The 21,179-nt window shown below is 46.0% G+C and overlaps 2 protein-coding genes across 2 annotated transcripts in view; one reads left to right on the top strand and one right to left on the bottom strand.

Annotated features, from left to right (window-relative positions):
- MDH2 (malate dehydrogenase 2) overlaps positions 1-19,134 on the top strand; it is a 42,323-nt gene extending 23,189 nt beyond the window's left edge. The window contains exons 3-9 of the mRNA XM_075336263.1: positions 3,008-3,091; positions 3,635-3,744; positions 10,451-10,576; positions 12,613-12,690; positions 15,799-15,898; positions 18,508-18,659; positions 18,756-19,134. Coding sequence (XP_075192378.1) covers positions 3,008-3,091; positions 3,635-3,744; positions 10,451-10,576; positions 12,613-12,690; positions 15,799-15,898; positions 18,508-18,659; positions 18,756-18,887 — 782 coding nt within the window. The 3' untranslated portion in view covers positions 18,888-19,134. The remainder of the gene's footprint in view (positions 1-3,007; positions 3,092-3,634; positions 3,745-10,450; positions 10,577-12,612; positions 12,691-15,798; positions 15,899-18,507; positions 18,660-18,755) is intronic.
- Positions 1-21,179, bottom strand: part of POR (cytochrome p450 oxidoreductase) — a 438,013-nt gene that overhangs the window by 211,830 nt on the left and 205,004 nt on the right. The window lies entirely within an intron of this gene.

Below are 21,179 nucleotides of genomic sequence, written 5' to 3'. Positions count from 1 at the left end.
GGCGTGGAAAACTGGGAAGCAGATTTTCTCAGTCGTCAGGGCATGGACGTGGGGGAATGGTCTCTTCACCCAGACGTTTCGAGAGATCTGTCGCCGCTGGGGAACACCGGACGTTGATCTCATGGCGTCACGACACAACAACAAGGTCCCGGCCTTCATGGCACGGTCTCAGGATCAGAGCTCTGGCAGCGGACGCTCTGGTCCAGGATTGGTCGCAGTTTCGACTGCCATATGTGTTTCCCCCTCTGGCGATGCTGCCCAGAGTACTACGCAAGATCCGGTCCGACTGCCGTCGCGCCATTCTCGTCGCTCCAGACTGGCCGAGGCGGTCGTGGTATCCGCATCTGTGGCATCTCACGGTGGGTCAACCGTGGGTGCTTCCAGACCGCCCAGACTTGCTGTCACAAGGGCCGTTTTTCCATCTGAATTCTGTGGCCCTCAACCTGACTGTGTGGCCATTGAGTCCTGGCTCCTAGCGTCTTCAGGGTTATCTCAGGATGTCATTGCCACCATGAGACAAGCCAGGAAGCCAACGTCCGCCAAGATCTATTACAGGTCTTGGCAAATCTTCTTATCCTGGTGCTCTGATAACTGTTTTCCTCCATGGCCGTTTGCTTTACCTACATTTCTTTCATTCCTACAATCTGGAATGGACAAGGGTTTGTCCCTCGGCTCTCTCAAGGGCCAAGTGTCGGCGCTCTCCGTGTTTTTTCAAAAGCGTCTAGCCAGGCTTCCGCAGGTCCGCACGTTCCTGCAGGGGGTTTGCCACATGGTCCCACCTTACAAACGTCCGTTGGAACCTTGGGATCTTAACAGGGTTCTGACGGCTCTTCAAAAGCCGCCTTTTGAGCCGCTGCGGGATGTCGCTCTCTCCAGTCTTTCTCAGAAGGTGGCCTTCCTGGTGGCGGTCACATCACTTCGGAGAGTGTCTGAGCTTGCAGCGCTGTCATGCAAAGCCCCCTTCCTGGTTTTTCACCAGGATAAGGTGGTTCTGCGTCCTGTCCCGGAATTTCTCCCTAAGGTGGTATCCCCTTTTCATCTAAATCAGGATATCTCCTTGCCTTCCTTTTGCCCTAATCCAATTTACCAGTGTGAAAAGGATTTGCACTCTTTGGATCTAGTGAGAGCACTCCGGTTCTACGTGTCTCGTACGGCGCCCCTGCGCCGTTCAGACGCGCTCTTTGTCCTTGTCGCTGGCCAGCGTAAGGGCTCTCAGGCCTCCAAGTCAACCTTGGCTCGGTGGATCAAGGAAACGATTCTCGAGGCCTACCGTTCTTCTGGGCTTCCACTTCCTTCAGGGTTGAAAGCCCATTCTACCAGAGCCGTAGGTGCGTCCTGGGCTTTGCGGCACCGGGCGACGGCTCAGCAGGTGTGTCGGGCAGCTACGTGGTCTAGTCTGCACACTTTCACGAAGCACTATCAAGTGCATGCCTATGCTTCGGCAGACGCCAGTCTAGGTAGGCGAGTCCTCCAGGCGGCGGTTGCCCACCTGTAAGAGGGGGCTGTTTTCGTCTCCTTTTTATTGAGGTATTCTTTTACCCACCCAGGGACTGCTCTTGGACGTCCCAATTGTCTGGGTCTCCCAATGGAGCGACAAAGAAAAAGGGAATTTTGTTTACTTACCGTAAATTCCTTTTCTTCTAGCTCCTATTGGGAGACCCAGCACCCACCCCTGTGCCCTTCGGGCTGGTTGTTCTTTTGTGTACACATGTTGTTGATGTTGATTTGTTCTTATGGTTCCATGGTCTTCAGTTCTCCGAACATCCTTCGGATTGAATTTACCCTAGACCAATTTATAAGTTTTCTCCTTCCTGCTTTTGCACCAAAACTGAGGAGCCCGTGATGCACGGGAGGGTGTATAGGCAGAGGGGAGGGGTTACACTTTTCAGTGTAATAATTTGTTTGGCCTCCGGAGGCAGAAGCTATACACCCAATTGTCTGGGTCTCCCAATAGGAGCTAGAAGAAAAGGAATTTACGGTAAGTAAACAAAATTCCCTTCTTTACAGCATGTTCCCTAAGTTACTGCCCAGGTGGCCTATATCAGAAGTGGCCAGTTATCTAGGAAAGGAGCATTTACTTTCAAGATCTTTGCTTTAGAGCTTGTCGGCTGGATTTTGCCAGCATCAGTCCCCCTGCACTCATCTGATAGAGGCAGAGCTACCTCTGCTTGCCGTATGGAAGAGAAAGAATGTCTCTGGTTTAAACTACCAATATTCAGGAGCACACTGCAAGCAGGAAGAAAAGAGGAAGAGTGGTGCGCTCCTGAACAAAGAATGAAACTTCCCCTTTGGTAGACCAACATGTGTGTTTTTCATATAATTTTCTAATCTTCTGTGTAGCATATTGTTCAGATGTGCAGTGTTTTCAAATAGACTCCCTACAATCCCTTTGAACGTGGGGGCATAGGTCTGGTATTATACTGCAGTGTTCACAAACGCCTGTCCTCCTTGGGCTTGTGAGTGAATCCATTTCCTCATCTCTGTAGGCCAGTGTCCCCCCAACTCCAGCCCTCTAAAGAAATCCAGGACACATGATCTGGTGGTGGACTTTGAGGACTGGAGTAGGGGAACACTGGCCTGCGGAGATGAGTGTTCATTCAAGTCTTTCCATTAAATGTCTATGGGAGATGGGCATGGTATGAACTAACACTGTTTTGGCAGCTTGGATTGTTAGTGATCTGAACATTGACCAGAGATTTCAAGGGAACTTGTTTTACTCCTGAATTGAAATGCTGCTATGTCCTAGATATATCTGAACGCAGCACTCCTTCATTGACATTGTAGCTTTTCTTATAACTTCCGTGTGTAGACTCAGATCTGCAAAGCTCAGAGTATAGGTAATTGATATCTTACCAGTACAATTTCTTAGTATTTGCACCTAGTTTTGGGATAACTGGCTATTATACAGCTATTTAAATGTTATTAATTTTGAGACTTTAAATACTAGTACTATTTCCAAATAGTAATAGAATTGTAAGCAACCATAAATGCCATCTCGTTGTTCCAGGGTACATTGGTGCAGAGCAGCTACCAGAAAGCTTGAAAGGCGCTGATGTAGTTGTGATCCCTGCTGGTGTCCCAAGAAAACCTGGTAAGTTATACTTCAAGGGTCCCTCCGGATTAATGTTTGTATAAATGATTCATTATGGGTCGCTGGATTCTTTATAACCCACAATCTCACTGGTTATCTGGAAAGCATAATGCTGTTAGTGTCTGCCATTGCTACCCTTTACATTTAGCGCAGTCAGACAATGCTCTACTGCAAGGAACCCTGTACTATTTAGGAATCTATTTTCCTCCAACGTAATTGCTCTCTAGTCCTTTGTAAGGATTCTTTGATGGAATAGGTCATGTGCTGGTTCTTTTTATAGACCACACATACCTTTTTATATATGGTCGGCCTTGTTTAGATGTTCATATACTTATTAATTTTTCCGCTTTCCATCTTGCATGTCTTTAAAAATAGACAGCTTTCCATCCAGAATTTTCATAACATTTCTGGGTTTTTTTTGTTTTTTTTTTCTTTCCTGCAGAGCCACTTTTTAATTAAGCGGCGTTTATAATTACATTAGTATGTATAATACATAGTTTTATATGCAATCTAACAGCTCTTCTTTAATATCGTCTTTTCCAGGAATGACCCGTGATGACCTTTTCAACACCAATGCCTCTATTGTTGCTACTCTCACTGAAGCTTGTGCGAAAACTTGTCCAGAAGCCATGATCTGCATCATTGCAAATCCAGTGAGTTCACTCTTGTGTTTGACCCTGTGAATAGGGTGTAGAAAGAAAGGTGTTTGGTAGCAATTTGGTATTCTGCCTCCCGCTTCCAAACTTAGAAGAATATCCCCATTTCAGACGTTTGACAGTTACTTTTATAATGGTTACATCTGATCAGCAATTCCAAGGATTTTACAAAGTCTGAAAGAAAGAAACGAGGGGCACTCACCCAAGTTAAAACAATTCTTTCTTTGTCGCTCCATTGGGAGACCCAGACAATTGACAATTGGGTGTATAGCTTCTGCCTCCGGAGGCCACACAAAGTATTACACTTTAAAAAGTGTAACCCCTCCCCTCTGCTATACACCCTCCCGTGCATCACGGGCTCATCAGTTTTATGCTTTGTGTTGAAGGAGGCACACATGCACTCATGCTCCCATTTTAGTCAGCAGCAGCTGCTGATTTTATCGGATGGAAGAAAAGAGGGCCCCTCACAGGGCCCCCGGCATGCTCCCTTCTCACCCCACTGAGTCGGCGGTGTTGTTAAGGTTGAGGTACCCATTGCGGGTACACAGGCAGGAGCCACATGCCGTTTTCCTTCCCCCATCCCTTAGCGGCTCTGGGAGAAGTGGGATCCTATCCGGTCATCCAGGCACTGGGACCGGGCTCCCTCCGCAGCCCCTAAGGGAATCTGACGAACAGGAGACTGAGTATCATCAGGGACAGGGCCCTGCATCTACAGGTACTCTGTGTCCCCTTGGGGACAGTGCATAGAGCACCTGGACCTCAGACGCTGCAGCGACTGCAGTGATTGGTATGACGCCGGGACTACCGCGCCGACCGCGCCTGCTTGCCGGCCGCGGTTTTTAAGTTTAGTCCCCGGCTTTTGCGGCCTAGTGCCTTAAACTCCCGCCCCCGGCCCTGCCAGTCAGGGGGTAGGGCGGGACGGTCTGTCGGACGCCGACAGTGAGGGCTAGAGCACACTTGGCTGTCCTCCGCCCCCCTCACTAATCACTCTATGGCACAGATCCCCACACAGGTACTCGGTGTCCCCTTAGGGACGGTGCATGGAGCACCTTGGACTTAGACTTGGCAGCGATTGCGGGGTTGGTACGGGACTACCGCGCCGACCGTGCCTGCTGGCCGGCCGCGGTTTTCAACTTTAGCCCCCGGCTTTTGCGGCCTAGTGCCTTAAACTCCCGCCCCCGGACCTGCCAGTCAGGGGAAAGGGCGGGACGGTCGGGCTGACGCCGACAGTGAGGGCTGGAGTAGACTGGGCTGTCCTCCGCCCCCTCACTTTTCACTCCGGGACTCCAGATTCCCGCACTTTTGGGGTTACGCCCACGGCCCCCTCTTCCCCTGTAAACGCCGACAGCCATGTTTTTAAGCAGCACACACTGCTTGAGCGGTCGGTAAGCCAGGTGGCTTCTTCCCATCGGGCTGGGCCACCTAGAGTGCTGAACTGTATATATGTGTGTGTGTATATATATATATATTAGTATGCATTTTACAGTTCGGCGGTACATACTCAGTGATCACTGTGAGCATTGCTCGGGCCATGTGGCACTCGCTCAGCCGGAGCCTGGGGCACTGGTTGGACTCGGCCCGGGTAGAACCGCCGGCGTCCCCTGTCCAGACGGCAGGGACAGAGTTTGCAGCTTTTGCTGAAAAACTGAGTCACTGTCACAATCCAGGGCTCAGTCTATGGACATATGGTCTACTAAGATACTAGAAGCTTGCAGCCCAGACCGGCCCCTTACACAGGCCCCGGGCACTGCGGGATCGCTCACAGGCCCCGCTCGGTCCGCGACGCAGCGGGCTCCTGGGGGGACCTCTAGTTATTACGTGGGGGACTCCGGCACTGACTGCAATCCCAGACCGGCTAAGCGGGCTTGCTTTGAATCTTCCCCGACTTCATCAAGAGTCTCGGCTTGAGGACTCTCTAGAGGATGAGGTGGAGGTCGCAGCCCAGGACTCTGTCCGGACGTGGCTCTCAATGCCTCAGAGATGCTGTCCAGAAGCACAGGGCTTTCCCGGACAAGCGTTTTACTAAACGCATTAATAACACACGTTATCCCTTCCCCTCTGACGTGGTTAAGGGTTAGGCTCAGTGTTCCAAGGTGGCCCTCCAGTCTCTAGACGGGCGGCTAGATCCGTAGTAGCAGTGGCTGACGGTTCAACGCTCAAGAATGCCACGGACAGGCAGATAGAGCTCCTAATGAAATCCATCTATGAAGCCATAGGCGCGTCCGTTGCCCCAGCCTTTACAGCAGTGTGGGCACTCCAGGCTATCTCAGCTGCTCTGTCTGAGATTAATGCGGTCATGCTCTGCTCCGCAATTAGCGTCTTTGACGTCCCAGGCGTCGGTATTTCATCCTACGCCATGAATGCTGTCCTGGACTCGGCTTGCCGTACAGCGGTAGCATCCGCCAATCCGGTGGCAGTCCGCAGGGCCATGTGGCTACGAGAATGGAAGGCAGTCTCTGCTTCCAAGAAGCTCTTGTCCGGTTTGCCATTTTCTGGCGACCGATTGTTTGGCGCACAATTGGATGAATCGATTGAGCATTCCAAAGGAATGGAATCGTGCTTACCCAGCCCATACCAAAGAGACCTTAGCACCCTCAGCTAGGTCCCCATCCTCATCGTCCAACAGGCCACAGAAGAGCCAGAGAAACTCTTCTGCATGGCGGTCCAGGTCAGGGGAGCGGTCTCCACATGTCCAAGACCGTTGGATGAGAGACATTCTGTCTCACGGTTGCAGGATAGAGCTCAGTTCTCGTCCTCCGACTCGTTTCTTCACAACATCTCCGCCCTCCGAGCGAGCTGATGCACGTTTTCAGGCGGTGAACACTCTGAAGGCAGGAGGAGTTGCGTTACCCGTTCCCCTTCAAGAACGTAGTCGCGGTTTTTAATCCAACTTGTTCGTGGTACCAAGAAAGGACGGATCATTCCGCCCCGTTCTGGACTTCACACTGCTCAACAGACATGTGAGAACTTGACGGTTCCGGATGGAATCTCTCCGCTTTGTCATCGCCTCGATGGCACAAGGAGACTTCCTAGCATCAATCGACATCAGGGATGCTTATCTCCATGTGCCGATTGCACCAGAGCATCAACGTTTCCTGCGTTTCGCCTCGGGGACGAACACCTTCAGTTCGGGGCACTGCCTTCGGCATGGAAACAGCCCCACGGGTCTTCACCAAGGTCAAACTGACACTGACCCAATCACTGACTTACCTCGGGATGGAGTTTCATACTCTCTCAGCGATAGTGAAGCTTCCGCTGCATAATCAGCGTTCACTACAGACAGGGATGCACTCTCTCCTTCGGGCCCAGTCACACCCCTTGAGGCGCCTCATGCACTTTCTAAGGAAGATGGTGGCAGCAAGGGAGGCAGTTCCCTTGCGCAGTTTCGTCTGCGTCCGCTTCTATCGGACACCACAAATGGGACAGGAGGTCGACGTCCCTAGACAAGAACGTCTTTCTTTCCACTTCCTGGGCGAAGGGAAAATCCTTCCGGCCCCCAGCCGGGGCTGTGGTCACGACGGACGCGAGTCGGTCAGGGTGGGGAGCGGTTTTCCTCCACCACTCGGCTCAGAGAACCTGGACTCCGACAGAGTCCTCCCTTCAGATCAATGTTCTGGAGATAAGGGCAGTGTATCTAGCCCTAAAGGCGTTCCAGCGGTGGCTGGAGGGCAGGCAGATCCGAATTCAGTCGGACAACGCCACGGCGGTTGCGTACATCAACCACCAGGGCGGCACACGCAGTCGTCAAGCCTTCCGAGAAGTTCGGCGGATTCTGCTGTGGGCGGAAGCCACAGCCTACACCATCTCCGCAGTTCACATCCCGGGCGTAGGAAACTGGGAAGCAGATTTTCTCAGTCGCCAGGGCATGGACGCAGGGGAATGGTCTCTTCACCCGGACGTGTTTCTAGAGATCTGTTGCCGCTGGGGAACGCCGGACGTCGATCTAATGGCGTCTCGGCACAACAACAAAGTCCCGGCATTCATGGCTCGGTCCAAGGATCACAGAGCTCTGGCGGCAGACGCGCTACTTCAGGACTGGTCGCAGTTTCGACTGCCTTATGTATTTCCTCCTCTGGCACTACTGCCCAGAGTGTTACGCAAGATCAGGTCAGACTGTCGCCGCGCCATCCTCGTCGCCCAGACTGGCCGAGGTGATCGTGGTACCCGGATCTGTGGCACCTCACGGCGGGTCAACCGTGGGCACTCCCAGACCGACCAGACTTGCTGTCTCAAGGGCCATTTTTCCTTCTGAATTCTGCGGCCCTAAACCTGACTGTGTGGCCATTGAGTCCTGGCTCCTAGCGTCATCAGGGATATCTCCAGACGTCATTGTCATCATGAGACAGGCCAGGAAACCAACGTCCGCCAAGATCTATCACAGGACTTGGAGGATCTTCTTATCCTGGTGCTCCGACTCAGGGTTTTAATCCCTGGCCGTTTGCCTTGCCCACTTTTCTTATTTCCTTCATTCTGGAATGGACAAGGGCTTGTCTCTCTGCTCTCTCAAGGGACAAGTATCGGCGCTTTCCGTGTTTTTTCAAAAGCGTCTAGCCAGGCTTCCGCAGGTCCGCACGTTCCTGCAGGGGGTTGGCCACATAGTCCCACCTTACAAGCATCCGTTAGCACCCTCGGATCTTAACAGGGTGCTGACGACTCTTCAGAAGTCACTTTTCGAGCCAATGCGGGATCTCTCTCTCGCCTTTCGCAAAAGGTAGCCTTCCTAGTGGCAGTCACATCACTCAAAAGAGTGTCTGAGCTAGCAGCGCTGTCAGGCAAAGCCCCTTCCTGGTATCTCACCAGGATAAGGTGGTTCTACGTCCGGTCCCGGACTTTCTCCCTAAGGTATCCCTGTTTCATCTCAATCAGGATATCTTCTTACTCTCTTTTGGTCCGCATCCAGTTCACCAATGTGAAAAGGATTTGCATTTATTAGATCTGGTGAGAGCACTGCGGCTCTACATTTCTCGCACGGCGCCGCTGCGCCGGTCCGATGCGCTCTTGTCTTTATCGCGGGCCAGAGTAAGGGATTTCAGGTTTTCAAGTCAACCTTGGCTCGGTGGATCAAGGAACCGATTCTTGAAGCCTACCGTTCTTTTGGGCTTCCGATTCCTGCAGGGCTGAAAGCCCATTCTACCAGAGCCGTCGGTGCTTCCTGGGCATTGCGACACCAGGCTACGGCTCAGCAGGTGTGTCAGGCGGCTACCTGGTCGAGTCTGCACACTTTCACAAAACACTATAAGGTGCATGCCGATGATTCGGCAGATGCCAGCCTAGGTAGGCGACTCCTTCAGGCGGCAGTTGCCCACCTGTAAGAGGGCCGTTTTTCGGCTCTTTATCGAGGTATTCTTTTACCCACCCAGTGATTGCTTTTGGACATCCCAATTGTCTGGGTCTCCCAATGGAGCGACAAAGAAGGGAATTTTGTTTACTTACCGTAAATTCCTTTTCTTCTAGCTCCTATTGGGAGACCCAGCACCCGCCCCTGTTCCCTTCGGGCTGTTGTTCTTTTGTGTACACATGTTGTTCATGTTGAATTGTTCTTTTGGGTCATGGTTTCAGTTCTCCGAACATCCTTCGGATTGAATTTACCTTAGACCAATTTATAAGTTTCCCCCTTCCTGCTTTGGCACCAAAACTGATGAGCCCGTGATGCACGGGAGGGTGTATAGCAGAGGGGAGGGGTTACACTTTTTAAAGTGTAATACTTTGTGTGGCCTCCGGAGGCAGAAGCTATACACCCAATTGTCAATTGTCTGGGTCTCCCAATAGGAGCTAGAAGAAAAGGAATTTACGGTAAGTAAACAAAATTCCCTTCTTCTGTAGCAGATGGGATGTGGGCACCAAGTGGATGATGGCCCCTTCGTGGCGCTTCTACGAGACCCGTTGAGGCGCAAAACAATAGTCATCCACTTTGCCCACACCCCTCTGCACATCTACAACCCTGTCTGCTACATGAAGAATTAAAAAAATTGTTTCAACTCTGAGTGGTCATCTTGTTTCTTCCTTTTGCACTTTGTATGATCTGTTGGATCCTGTAGAGGGAAAATCGCCACCATCACAAGAAACATTCACCTTGCACTCCAGACCTAGTGACACTGCACAAGCAGATAATCTTTGGTGGTACGGTCCTGTTCCTTGTGGTCTTTTTGCACTATTGGAGAGTTCCTAGGACTTCCATAGAAGTGAATGTGGAGAGTGGCCCACACTTATCATAAATCTTTCTGGTGCAAATACCCTTTCTAAAGGGAACCTGTCAGCTGATATTTGCTACCCAAACTGTGGGCAGCACATAAGCCACTGGCCGAATAATCACAGCCAGGTATGTTTGACCGTAATACTGCTACCGAGGACCAAGCTGTGCTGTAGACCAGTTGAGCTGTACAGGTTGGTTCTCTACAGCCTCTCCCCGTCTGCTGAAAATTACTTAACAGGTCTCTGCGTGTGCACATATAGGCAGACATGTCATTGGGCAGGGAAAAGTGTGTGTGTGTGTGTTTTTGTGACTCCACAACATTTAAGTCAGTTATACCTGGCTGGGATCACTCGGCCAATGGTCCAAGCCATGGGCATCATCTGACAGGTTCCCTGTAATCCAAATTAAATGTGTGCTCCGTTGCTTCTTGGTTACTGAAAAGAATGCGGATATAACTTTTTTTTTTTTTTTTTTTTTTTTTTTTTTTTTTTTTCCCCCCTTCTTGTACAGGTGAACTCCACAATTCCCATCACTGCAGAAATGTTTAAGAAACATGGTGTTTACAATCCTAACCATATATTTGGTGTCACTACACTGGACATTGTAAGAGCCAACACCTTTGTCGCAGAACTTAAGGTAATGAATTGTTTTTTCACTACTTTAACAAGTTACATTAAGGCTAAATTCTCAATCCGTATCAGAGTTTCTAATGGTGCAGGATCACTGCAGCATTTCTGCACATATGTACAATTGTTTTTCTTCTTTTTTCCTTTTTTTTTTTTTTTTTTTTTTTTTTTTTTTTTATTGTGGATTTGATTCTAGTGTTCAGGTTAAAAAAAAATATACACTTGGTATCGCCGTGTTCAGAAATGCCCGATCTGTTGAAATCACTTAATCCAATCAGTAAACTGCGTAGCGGCAAAGAATTCCAAACGCCAAAATTCTTTTTTTTTTATCACAAAGTTTGCACAAAATGCAACACCAGGCGATCAAAACGTAGCATCTGCGCAAACATCATGCCATTAAAAACGTCAGCTCGAGACACAAAAAATAACTTTTGTGAGACAAACTTCAGAAATTTTTTTAACCCCTTAGATAAAAGTAAACCTATACATGTTTGATATCTACAAACTCATACAGACCTGAGGCATCATATGGATACATTGGTTTTACCATATAGTGAACACGGTGAATAAATTGCCCCCAAAATAATTATGCAATCACACTTTTTTTTCTTTTGCAATTTTTCCTCATTTTTAATTTTTTTTGCAGTTTTCCAGTGAACTATATGGTAAAACTTATTGTTTCATTTAAAAGTACAACTTGTCCCATACAAATAAGCTCTCGTATATCAAAAAGCAAAAATGGCTGAAAAATAAAGTTATGGCTCTTGGAAGAAGGGGAGGTAAAATAAACTGAAAATTGCTCGGGGGGGTGAAGGGGTTAAACAAATCTTTTTTTTGTTTTTTGATACTCCGTGGTATTTGGCTTTAACAAAACATTGATGTGTGGATTACATGCGTTTTTAGCGTGTTCACAGCAGAAATGCACAAAAAAATGCAATGTGTTTTTTACCTGCACATATTCCACATTTATTGCAATTCTTTGGGGAAAATCCGCACATGAAACTCTGTACTTCCTAAAGAAACTGACATATGATGGATCTAAAAAAAAATAAAACCCCATAGTGGCCATGATATTTCTATTAATACATTGGCATTGTGCAAAAAATACTGCAAACAATGCGCTGCATCAAAAACTCTTCTTGGGAACGTGGCCAAAAGACCCTAATCTGCAACACAGAGCTATAAAATGAAGTAGCACTATAACAAATGTTAGTATTTTGCACATCATTCTTGTGAGCAATATTCTCAATCCTTCTCCATCCCTCCCAGGTTGCGCCTCTAATACCCTCCACCCGCCTTCACTGTTAGCGGCTTTCATGTGATCTGTCTGCCTTTTGTTCCTGTACCTGATCTCATATATGCAGACATGAGTCCATCTGATCTTCATGTGAACCATTAAATCCCTCCTGGCAGCGCTTCACCTCCCTTGATCTTCTATATGTTCTCTGATGCAACTGACAGTTGTGACTGATTTTAGTAGGAGTCCAGCTAGCGATTAGCTGCGCAGGTTAAAGGTCCCAGTTATTCCCATTGACTGACATTACAATCTGTACATGCTGTTTCCATATCCTCCAGTGCACCCTATGAGATGTAATGTGAACGTGCCTTAACTAGGACACACCATTACTCAGTAGTGAGAGTCGGAGGACATCATACCTGTCACTGACCGATCTCTGCCATTAGTAAGTGCAGTGTTTTGACGCTCTGCTCAATTTGCAAAACCAGTGGCCTCATGGGAAATGTAGTCCACATTGGGAGAAACTCCTCAGAAGAGAAGATATAACCAAGATGGCACTTTCACTTACACCGGTATATACAAGGAACAAGGATCTCTACATTCTTTAATAATGGCCTTTATGGCACTAGAAAGGCAACAATGGACCATGGCTGAAGTGGACCATTGCCTACATGTAAAATACAAACCCCTCCATAGTTTCTGTGAATATCAATTGTACATTCTTTATATGCGCTCCCAGTCCATAGTATAGAGTTGTTTGGCAGAAGAAACATTACTGTGTAATATATGCTATATGCTTTGCTCTTCAGGGGCTGGATCCCGCTCGTGTCAATGTTCCTGTGGTTGGTGGACATGCTGGCAAAACAATTATTCCACTTATCTCTCAGGTAGGTTTCCACAAACTCCCAGTGTTGTATATCTGGGAATAAACAGTCTAACTGCTCATGATATATCCTGTATATGACTCTACAAAGCTGAAAATGGATACATGGGTGTCCTTTAAGTGCGATGAGGTAGACTTGGTTGTTAAGGGAGTATTTTGATATGAATCACTTTCTCAGTGGTTAGCATTGCAGTCTTGCAGCGCTGGGGTCCTAGGTTCAAGGACAACATCTGCAAGGAGTTTGTATGTTCTAATTTTCATAGTGTCTAAGGCTGAAGGAAGACCTTATGTCCATCTAGTTCAGCCTATTTTTAGTGAACACTACTCAAATACAAAAAAATAAGGTTTGTACCATAATTGGTCCCAGTGGCCCATACCCATTACCATATCTTTTCCTATCTAAATCTAAGGCTATAAATAAAGATCCTCCTATTGATTACTCCTTTTTGTGGCTATCCCTATAGATAGCCTATTGCCCTGCTATACAGTGGGTACGGAAAGTATTCAGACCCCTTTAAATTTTTCACTTTGTTGAATTTACCAAATTACTGCAATGAAACAAAGTTCATTTTTTTTCGCAATGTACACTCTGCACCCCATCTTGTCAGAAAATAAACACAGAAATGTAGATATTTTTGCAAATTTTTAAAAGAAAAACTGAAATCACATGGTCCTAAGTATTCAGACACTTTGCTCAGTATTGAGTAGACATTTCCTTTTGAGCTAGTACAGCCATGAGTCTTCTTGGGAATGATGTTTTTCACACCTGGATTTGGGGATCCTCTGCCATTCTTCCTTGCAAATCCTCTCCAGTTCCGTCAGGTTGGATGGTGCATGTTGGTGGACAGTCATTTTCAGGTCTCTAGAGATGCTCAATTGGGTTTAGGTCAGGGCTCTGGCTGGGCCAGTCAAGAATGGTCAGAGTTGTTCTGAAGCCACTCCTTTTGTTATTTTATCTGTGTGCTTAGGGTCATTGTCTTGTTGGAAGGTGAACCTTCGGCCAAGTCTGAGGTCCAGAGCACTCTGGAAGAGGTTTTCTTCCAGGATATCTCTGTACTTGGCCGCGTTCATCTGTCCTTCAATTGCAACCAGTCGTCCTGTCCCTCCAGCTGAACACCCCCCCCCCCCCCCCCCCCCCATAGCATGATGCTGCCAGCACCATGTTTTACTGTTGAGATTGTGTTGGGCAGGTGAGGAGCAGTGCTTGGGTTTCCACCTATAGCGCTTAGAATTATCACCAAAAAGTTCTATCTTCGCCTCATCAGACCAGAGAATCTTATTTTTCCCTGCCGCCCATGGCAGCACCACCTGAGAGGTTGTGCTGTCATGGGCTATTGAAAATCCAATTACCGGTGAGTAATTAAGATTTTCTTATTTCTCAGTCTGGGAATCCTTCATGTGTGGGTTTCTTATTTTTTTTTTTTTGGAAACTCTATGCTGCTGCTTTTCATATTTCTTGCACTGAGGAGAAGCTTCTGTCGGGCCACTCTGCTATAAAGGCCCAACTGGTGGAGGGCTGCAGTGAGAGTTGACTTTGTGGAACTTTCTCCCATCTCCCTACTGCATCTCTAGAGCTCAGCCACAGTGATCTATGGGGTTCTTTTTTTACCTCTCACCAAGGCTTTTATCTCATGATTGCTCAGTTTGGCTGGACGGCTAGGTCTAGGAAGAGTTCTGGTGGTCCCAAACGTCTTCCATTAAAGGATTATGGAGGCCACTGTGCTCTTAGGAACTGAGTACTGCAGAAATTATTTTGTAACCTTGGCCAGATCTGTGCCTTGCCACAATTCTGTCTCTGAGCTCCTTGGGCAGTTCCTTTGACCTCATGATTCTCATTTGGTCTGACATGCACTGTGAGCTGTGAGAACTTATATAGACAGGTGTGTGCCTTTCCAAATCAAGTCCTATCAGTTTAATTAAACACAGCTGGACTCCAGTGAAGGAGTAGAACCATCTCAAGGAGGATCACAAGGAAATGGACAGCATGTGACTTAAATGAGTGTCTAAGCAAAGGATCTGAATACTTATGATCATGTGATTTGTTTTATCTTTTTAAAAAAAAATTGCAAAAATGTCTACATTTCTGGGTTGTTGTTTTTTTTTCTGACAAGATGGGTGCAGAGTACATTAATGGGGGAAAAATGAACTGTTTTGAATTTACCAAATGGCTGCAATGAAACAGAGTGAAACATTTTAAGGGGTCTGAATACTTTCTGTACCCACTGTATATTAAAAAGACCACCATCATACAGACATATTGTCCTTATGTATCCTAAGTAGGTACAACATATGTGCAAAACATCCTGTCCATACAAAATACATTACATAGTACAGAATCAGTACAATATAAGTGTATGATAGTGGTCCCTCTAGTGTATATAGTAGGGCAATAAGATATCTATAGGGATAACCACCGAGGAGTAATGTTTCCTTGCACACTCAAAATACATACTATTAGTGAATATAGTTTGTGAGCCCCAATGGGGACAGTGATGAAACATGACTATAAAGCCCTGTGGATTATGATGGTGCTATATAAGTAAAATAAATATACCTGCTTGTACTGTGATATTTTGGGAAACAAAAGTGCACTACAGATTTCAGGAGTAAGTCCCAAGCTTTAGTCATGCAGCAAGCACTCGTCCAATGAGCGCTTCTGCTTCCTTGAAGTGAAAGTTTTGGGACCTAGACCCCCACTGATCTGCAGGTTAATAAAATATATTACAAAAAAACTCAGTTTTTTTTTGTTTTTTTTTAATTGTAAATATGAATGCCTGTGTATAGGTGGCTCACATTAGGTATTGTCATCGATGAGCAATATCAGTATGTTTTATTAGAACAGTGCCCCATTAATGTGAACAAGACTGAGCTTCAGTACCGTACACTGCTGCAGGGATGTGACCTGCGCGGTTGACATATTGCATAATTTCGTAACATGAAAATTTACTAGGAGCCAGGAACCCTTCTGGAATTGCCCCTGACAGAGGACCTGTTTAGGTTAATAGTGGCTATGAATAAAATTAATGACTACAGAGCTGTTAGATGGGGTTTAAAATATCTTTTAAAGAAATTAATTTTTTTGTTTTTTTTTGGGGGGGGTTTTTTACTACAGTGCACGCCTAAAGTAGAATTTCCCCAAGACAAGTTGGAAGTTCTGACTGGCAGAATTCAGGAAGCTGGCACAGAGGTCGTCAAGGCTAAAGCAGGAGCAGGTCTGTTGGTATCTGAGAGGTTTCCTTTTACTATTCGGTCTATTGATAATGTCAAAGCTTTCTTCATTATATACTATACTGTGTGATGTTTCCAAGCACTTGAGATTTCTAACCTGAAAGTAAAAATATGCTATATATTATTTGCAGGTAAAAGGCATTTAAATCATGTGTGGCATGTTTACTGCATCAGTGGTTACAGGGGCAAAATTAAGTTGCATTCTCCCTGCAGCCACTTTCTTCCAGTCATCTGTGCAGTACTGGGAGATGTTAGTGAGCAATCTGTAATCCTGACTCGTGCTCTATTTTGGGATGTGGTAAACCTGCACCTAAGCTGATGATCATGGAGCTCCCAAACATATAAATGTCACAGGTTAATAGCATCTAAATGGTTATAGTGCGAAATCCTGCTGATGGGTTCTCTTTAAGGTAAAGCAGTGTCCCTAATGACACTGGTGCAAACGAAATGAATACCTGCAGTGAAGGAATCTGATTTCTAGTTCTTGAATAATCTTCCTTCAAAGTTCTCACCTCATGACAGCTTCTGTGCATTGGTGTGCATCGGGGCAGGACTTTATTGTAAGGTGGTCTTCCTCTTCTCCGCACCTCCGTTTTTCTTGTACAGGGCACTGATTTTTTCAGTGACCTGCCTTCTCTTTGAAATTCCATAAAATGGGCGGTTGTGTGCAGTTTAATTCTGTGGCGGTCGGCAGGTCTTCAATAAAATGGCATCAAAGGCAGCGAGATTTCTGCTCAAAGGGGTATTTTAGCTGAAATCTTGGTTTGCGCATGCATTGCATATGGTGCAATTTTATTCAAGACGTGCAGACCGGCCACAGAATAACACTACAGCCATCACTCATCACAATGTTATAAAAAGGAGGTAGGTTACTGAATAACACATGACTAGAGACGAGCGAATCCGAGGCTCTGTGGTCATACTAAACACAGACTTTACAAAAAAGTGTTTGGGTGGTTTACGTAGTCACTCGCGCAAGCATTGCTGTGGTCGGGTACGCTTTGTGCTCAGTCCAGTGCGAGCCACTTTCAGTGTTTGAATGGCTCACACTGGGCGTAACAACAGCATGATTGTATGTAGTGTGCTCAAAAAAAGAACCTGCCTACCCTCCCCTGGAAGTGATCTGTTTATGGCTGGCTGTATGTCGGCGGAGACCCCCACCTACCCAGTTAGAGTGACTTCCATTGGGATTCGAATCGATTCCAGGTCCCAAACAGAACTTTATCTAAATTCCGGCTGAACCCACCGAACTGAACTTTCACGGGTCCACTCATCTGTGATCGGTAGAAGTGAGAGATGGCAGGCAGAGGGGCAGAGAAGACCCTACCCCTAAGACCCGTCCACAATGCACAAGATGTCATCAGATGAAAACAACCACAAATCAGATTCCTTCACTGCATGTATCCATTTAATCAGCATCACAGCGCCATTATGGACATGGCTTTATTTTTTATAGTGCTAAATCCTGCTGGCAGGTTCTCTTTAAAGGGAACTTGTCTACTCTGAAAACACCATTTAGTTTTCAATAATGTTTTATTACATGAAAGTCTATTTAACAATATTCATGAATTATGAATTGGCTTCAAACCTTCAATACATATCTCATATAGTATAAATGCTTATAATTTTATTTTATATGAGGGAAAAGGAAAAGATGGGAGGGATGAGAGGGGTAAGAATATTTTATTAGGGGAGAAACCAGGGGAAGAATAAGGTAAGTGAGTAATAGGGAAGGAGGTTGGGGAAACATTCCTGCTTATTTAGTTCATGTAAAATATTATGATTGTTATTAATAACAAACAATTGTTTAAAATACATAATATAACTCTTAAAACCATTTAGTACATAGTATTACAAAGCTGTCAGTCTGCTTTACTGAAAGTGCGGCTATTGGGAGAAAATTGGCTTCAATCCTTCCAGCAGTTGCCAGCTTTCAGTCAGAGGCAGTGCCCCTTGTGGCTTCAGTCATTGTGAGTGGAGGCTATAAGCATGCCTTGGGGCTTGAATGACAGCCGTCTTTGCACCGATACACTGCAGAGCCAGCTGTCAAAGTGCTGAGTGTGCGTATAGCCTCGGCTCACAGTATAGTGAGCAATGACTGTCCGCTCTTCTGGCTTTCAGTAGTAAAGCTGTCCAGAGAGTGGCATCTGTCACCGCTCACTATACTGTGAGGAGGTTGTAATCACACCCAGCACTTTGGCAGATTGCTCTGCAGTGCAATAATTCAGCGCTGGCTGTCATTCAATCCCTGCAGCATTGCTGGGAGCAGTAACTGAAGCCGCTCTGGGCACCACCTCTAGGATGAAATTCAGCATCTACTGGGACAATAAAATGCATTATTTTTCAACCGGTGACTGCTCTTCTTGTAACAGTATTTATTTGCATATTAATCCTATATGCATGTGCATAGCATTATTTGAGGTGACCTGTAAATGGCTTATGAAGCTAGATCTGGCAGTTGCCTTTATCAGTATGTCCTGGCCTCCTCGCTCCTAGCACCTGATCTGTGACATGTTGCCAGTTATAAAAACTGTTCTATTGCTTGAACATAAGTTGCTACACTTAAGTAACTGCTCCCCCCCCCTCCTTTAAGGCTCTGCAACCCTCTCTATGGCCTATGCTGGTGCACGCTTTGTCTTTTCTCTGCTGGATGCCATGAACGGAAAGGAAGGAGTCATTGAATGCTCATTCGTTAGATCTGAAGAAACAGAGTGCACATATTTCTCTACTCCTCTGCTGCTGGGGGTATGTAAAACATGGCTGACATGTGAGTTAATATTCTATGGGTCACTACATTCAGACTCTAATGGTTTTGGTGTCTGTTTTCCCCTTTTTTAATAGAAAAATGGCATTGAGAAGAACTTGGGCTTGGGGAAACTGTCTGCCTTTGAGGAGAAGCTGGTAGCAGGAGCAATAGAAGAGCTGAAGGGTTCCATTAAAAAGGGGGAAGACTTTGCAAAAAACTTCAAGTAAAGGTCCCTGTACAGGAAAACTGCTTCCATTAACTTATTGAAATGTGACACTTTAGAAGAGAGCCCTGCTTTATATGCTGTAAAGAGGCCTGTCTTGTTGACAATGGCTACCTGATGAGTGATTGCTACCGGACAGACTTCTTTGCAGCATACCGAACGGGCCCTTATGACCGCACTTACATCAAATGCCGCCATAAAGCAGATACTGTTGAGATTCAATTAATGAATTAAACATCATATTTTTCTTCGTTTTGTCTCCTCCTTTATTTGTGTGCGTTAGTTTGGTTTTTGTTTCTGTGACTGAGGACCAATCACCAGGATTTTCCTATATAACCTAAAGCCAGTGAAATACTGACACTATCAGGCCGATTCTATACATGCCTTTTACTTGTGAGATTGGATGCATACTTTCTGAAATATAGGGAAGATTGTGAAATGCACTTTGATAGGTGCAACAGAATATCTAATAGGTGGTCAGGTTTTGCTAGTTATTCCCACCCCTGTCCTTTCTTTCTCCTTCCTCCCCCTGTAATAACAGACATGGGGAGGAAGGACAAGCAGCAGACAGGTGCGGAAATCACTTTCAAAACGCGACCCACCTATTTGATAGGTGCTACAGAATATCTAATAGGTGGGTCGCGTTTTGCTAGCTATTTCTGCACCTGTCTGCTGCCTGTCCTTCCTCCCCATGTCTGTTATTACAGGGGGAGGAAGAAGGGACAGGGGTGAGAATAACTAGCAAAACCTGACCACCTATTAGATATTCTGTTGCACCTATCAATCAAAGTGCATTTCACAAACTTCCCTATATTTCAGAATATATACATCCGATCTCACAACTAAAAGTATGTTTAGAATCTGCCTGATAGCGCCAGTATTGCACTGGCTCTAGTTTCTATAGGAAAATCCTGGTGGCTGGTCCCCTTTAAGATACAACAGACATGTCCAGCATTCTCTAGAGCTGGTGGTTTGGTTTTAAAGTCTATCTCCCAGTTATATAGTGCATGAGGCTGTTACATTACTTTTCCTACTAAGAGGTTTAGCTGAGAAGAATGGCAGTCCTGCATCTAATGTGACTGCAATACGAGGAATGCTGCTCCAGTGTATCGGTACTTTTTAGAACTTTTCTTGCTTCCATAAGAAGTACAATGCAGATTTGCTGATGCTTGCCTAAATCTTGGCTATCCTCATTACAAGTGACACCTGAAGAACTATATGAAATGCACTTACTGTACATGAAATTTAATGTTAAAGTGTTATAAATTTGAAGCTTTATTGCCCACAAACTTGGTGATAGATTCCCAATAATACTAGACATTTAAAGACTATCAGGTTCTTTCCATTTAATCTGAGAACTGCATAATGTAGAGAGACCCTGATTCCACCGATAAATCACTTACAAGGCTGCTTAGTATAGTTTTGATAAAATTGCTGCTTTATATACAGGATGATATTCACTAGAGGACGAGTAAACCTGCTGCCCTCTAGTCCTCACTATTCATCAGCACTGTATAACTCCACCAACACCACTGGAACTGATTGGCAGATTTGTGTACATTGCACATCGGCAAAAGGTCCGCCAACCAGTCCTGTGGGCAGAGTCCTACAGAGCTCAGCTCAGAGAACTGGTATATCTTCAGCAGAAAGAGGGATTTTATCCAAATAACAGCAAGCACCCCAGCAAGTGATACACTGCTGGAGTCAGTGTGTCTTCCCCTCAGATGGGATAACAAAATTCTGGTGACATATTTTCTTTAAAGGACAGTCACATGGCCGCTCATCCAAGGATCTCATCACAATGCTCAGACAGGCAAGCATCGCTCTTGACTGGAGTGTTGTCAGCTGCATAGAAACACATGCTGACCCGCTCAGGTCAGGAGAGCCGACTGCCACTCCGAGCGTTGCGATACGATCTTCGGAGGAGTCGGTCTGTCATGGATTTTTGCTACCTCATCTGAGAGCAGCATGATGGGCGAGTTTTTTTTTTTTTTTTCTTCTTTCACTGGATCACTGATAAAACCTTCATTGTAAGTAAACTGCTCACAGCTTAAGTGAGATTTGGTGAATTCTGTACTTCAACCTCTATCTCCTGATGTCTTCAGATTACATGGCAAAAACCTGCTGACCGATTCCCTGTAAGGTCCTTCTATATAGCAAAGTATAGCTTTACCTCTGGTCAGCCTAACTTGTTTCTTCGATGAAGAAATCCTTTGCTCTTTCTATGCAAAGGTGAACAAAGCTTCATTAATAGGCAATCCAAGAAATCCATGTGATTGTGTCAGCCTGCGTTCAG

This window comes from Anomaloglossus baeobatrachus, chromosome 2 (assembly GCF_048569485.1).
Source record: "Anomaloglossus baeobatrachus isolate aAnoBae1 chromosome 2, aAnoBae1.hap1, whole genome shotgun sequence".
Classification (NCBI taxonomy): domain Eukaryota; kingdom Metazoa; phylum Chordata; class Amphibia; order Anura; family Aromobatidae; genus Anomaloglossus; species Anomaloglossus baeobatrachus.
The sequence above is the reverse complement of the archived record's forward strand: the minus strand, read 5'-3'. Positions and strand labels throughout refer to the sequence as shown.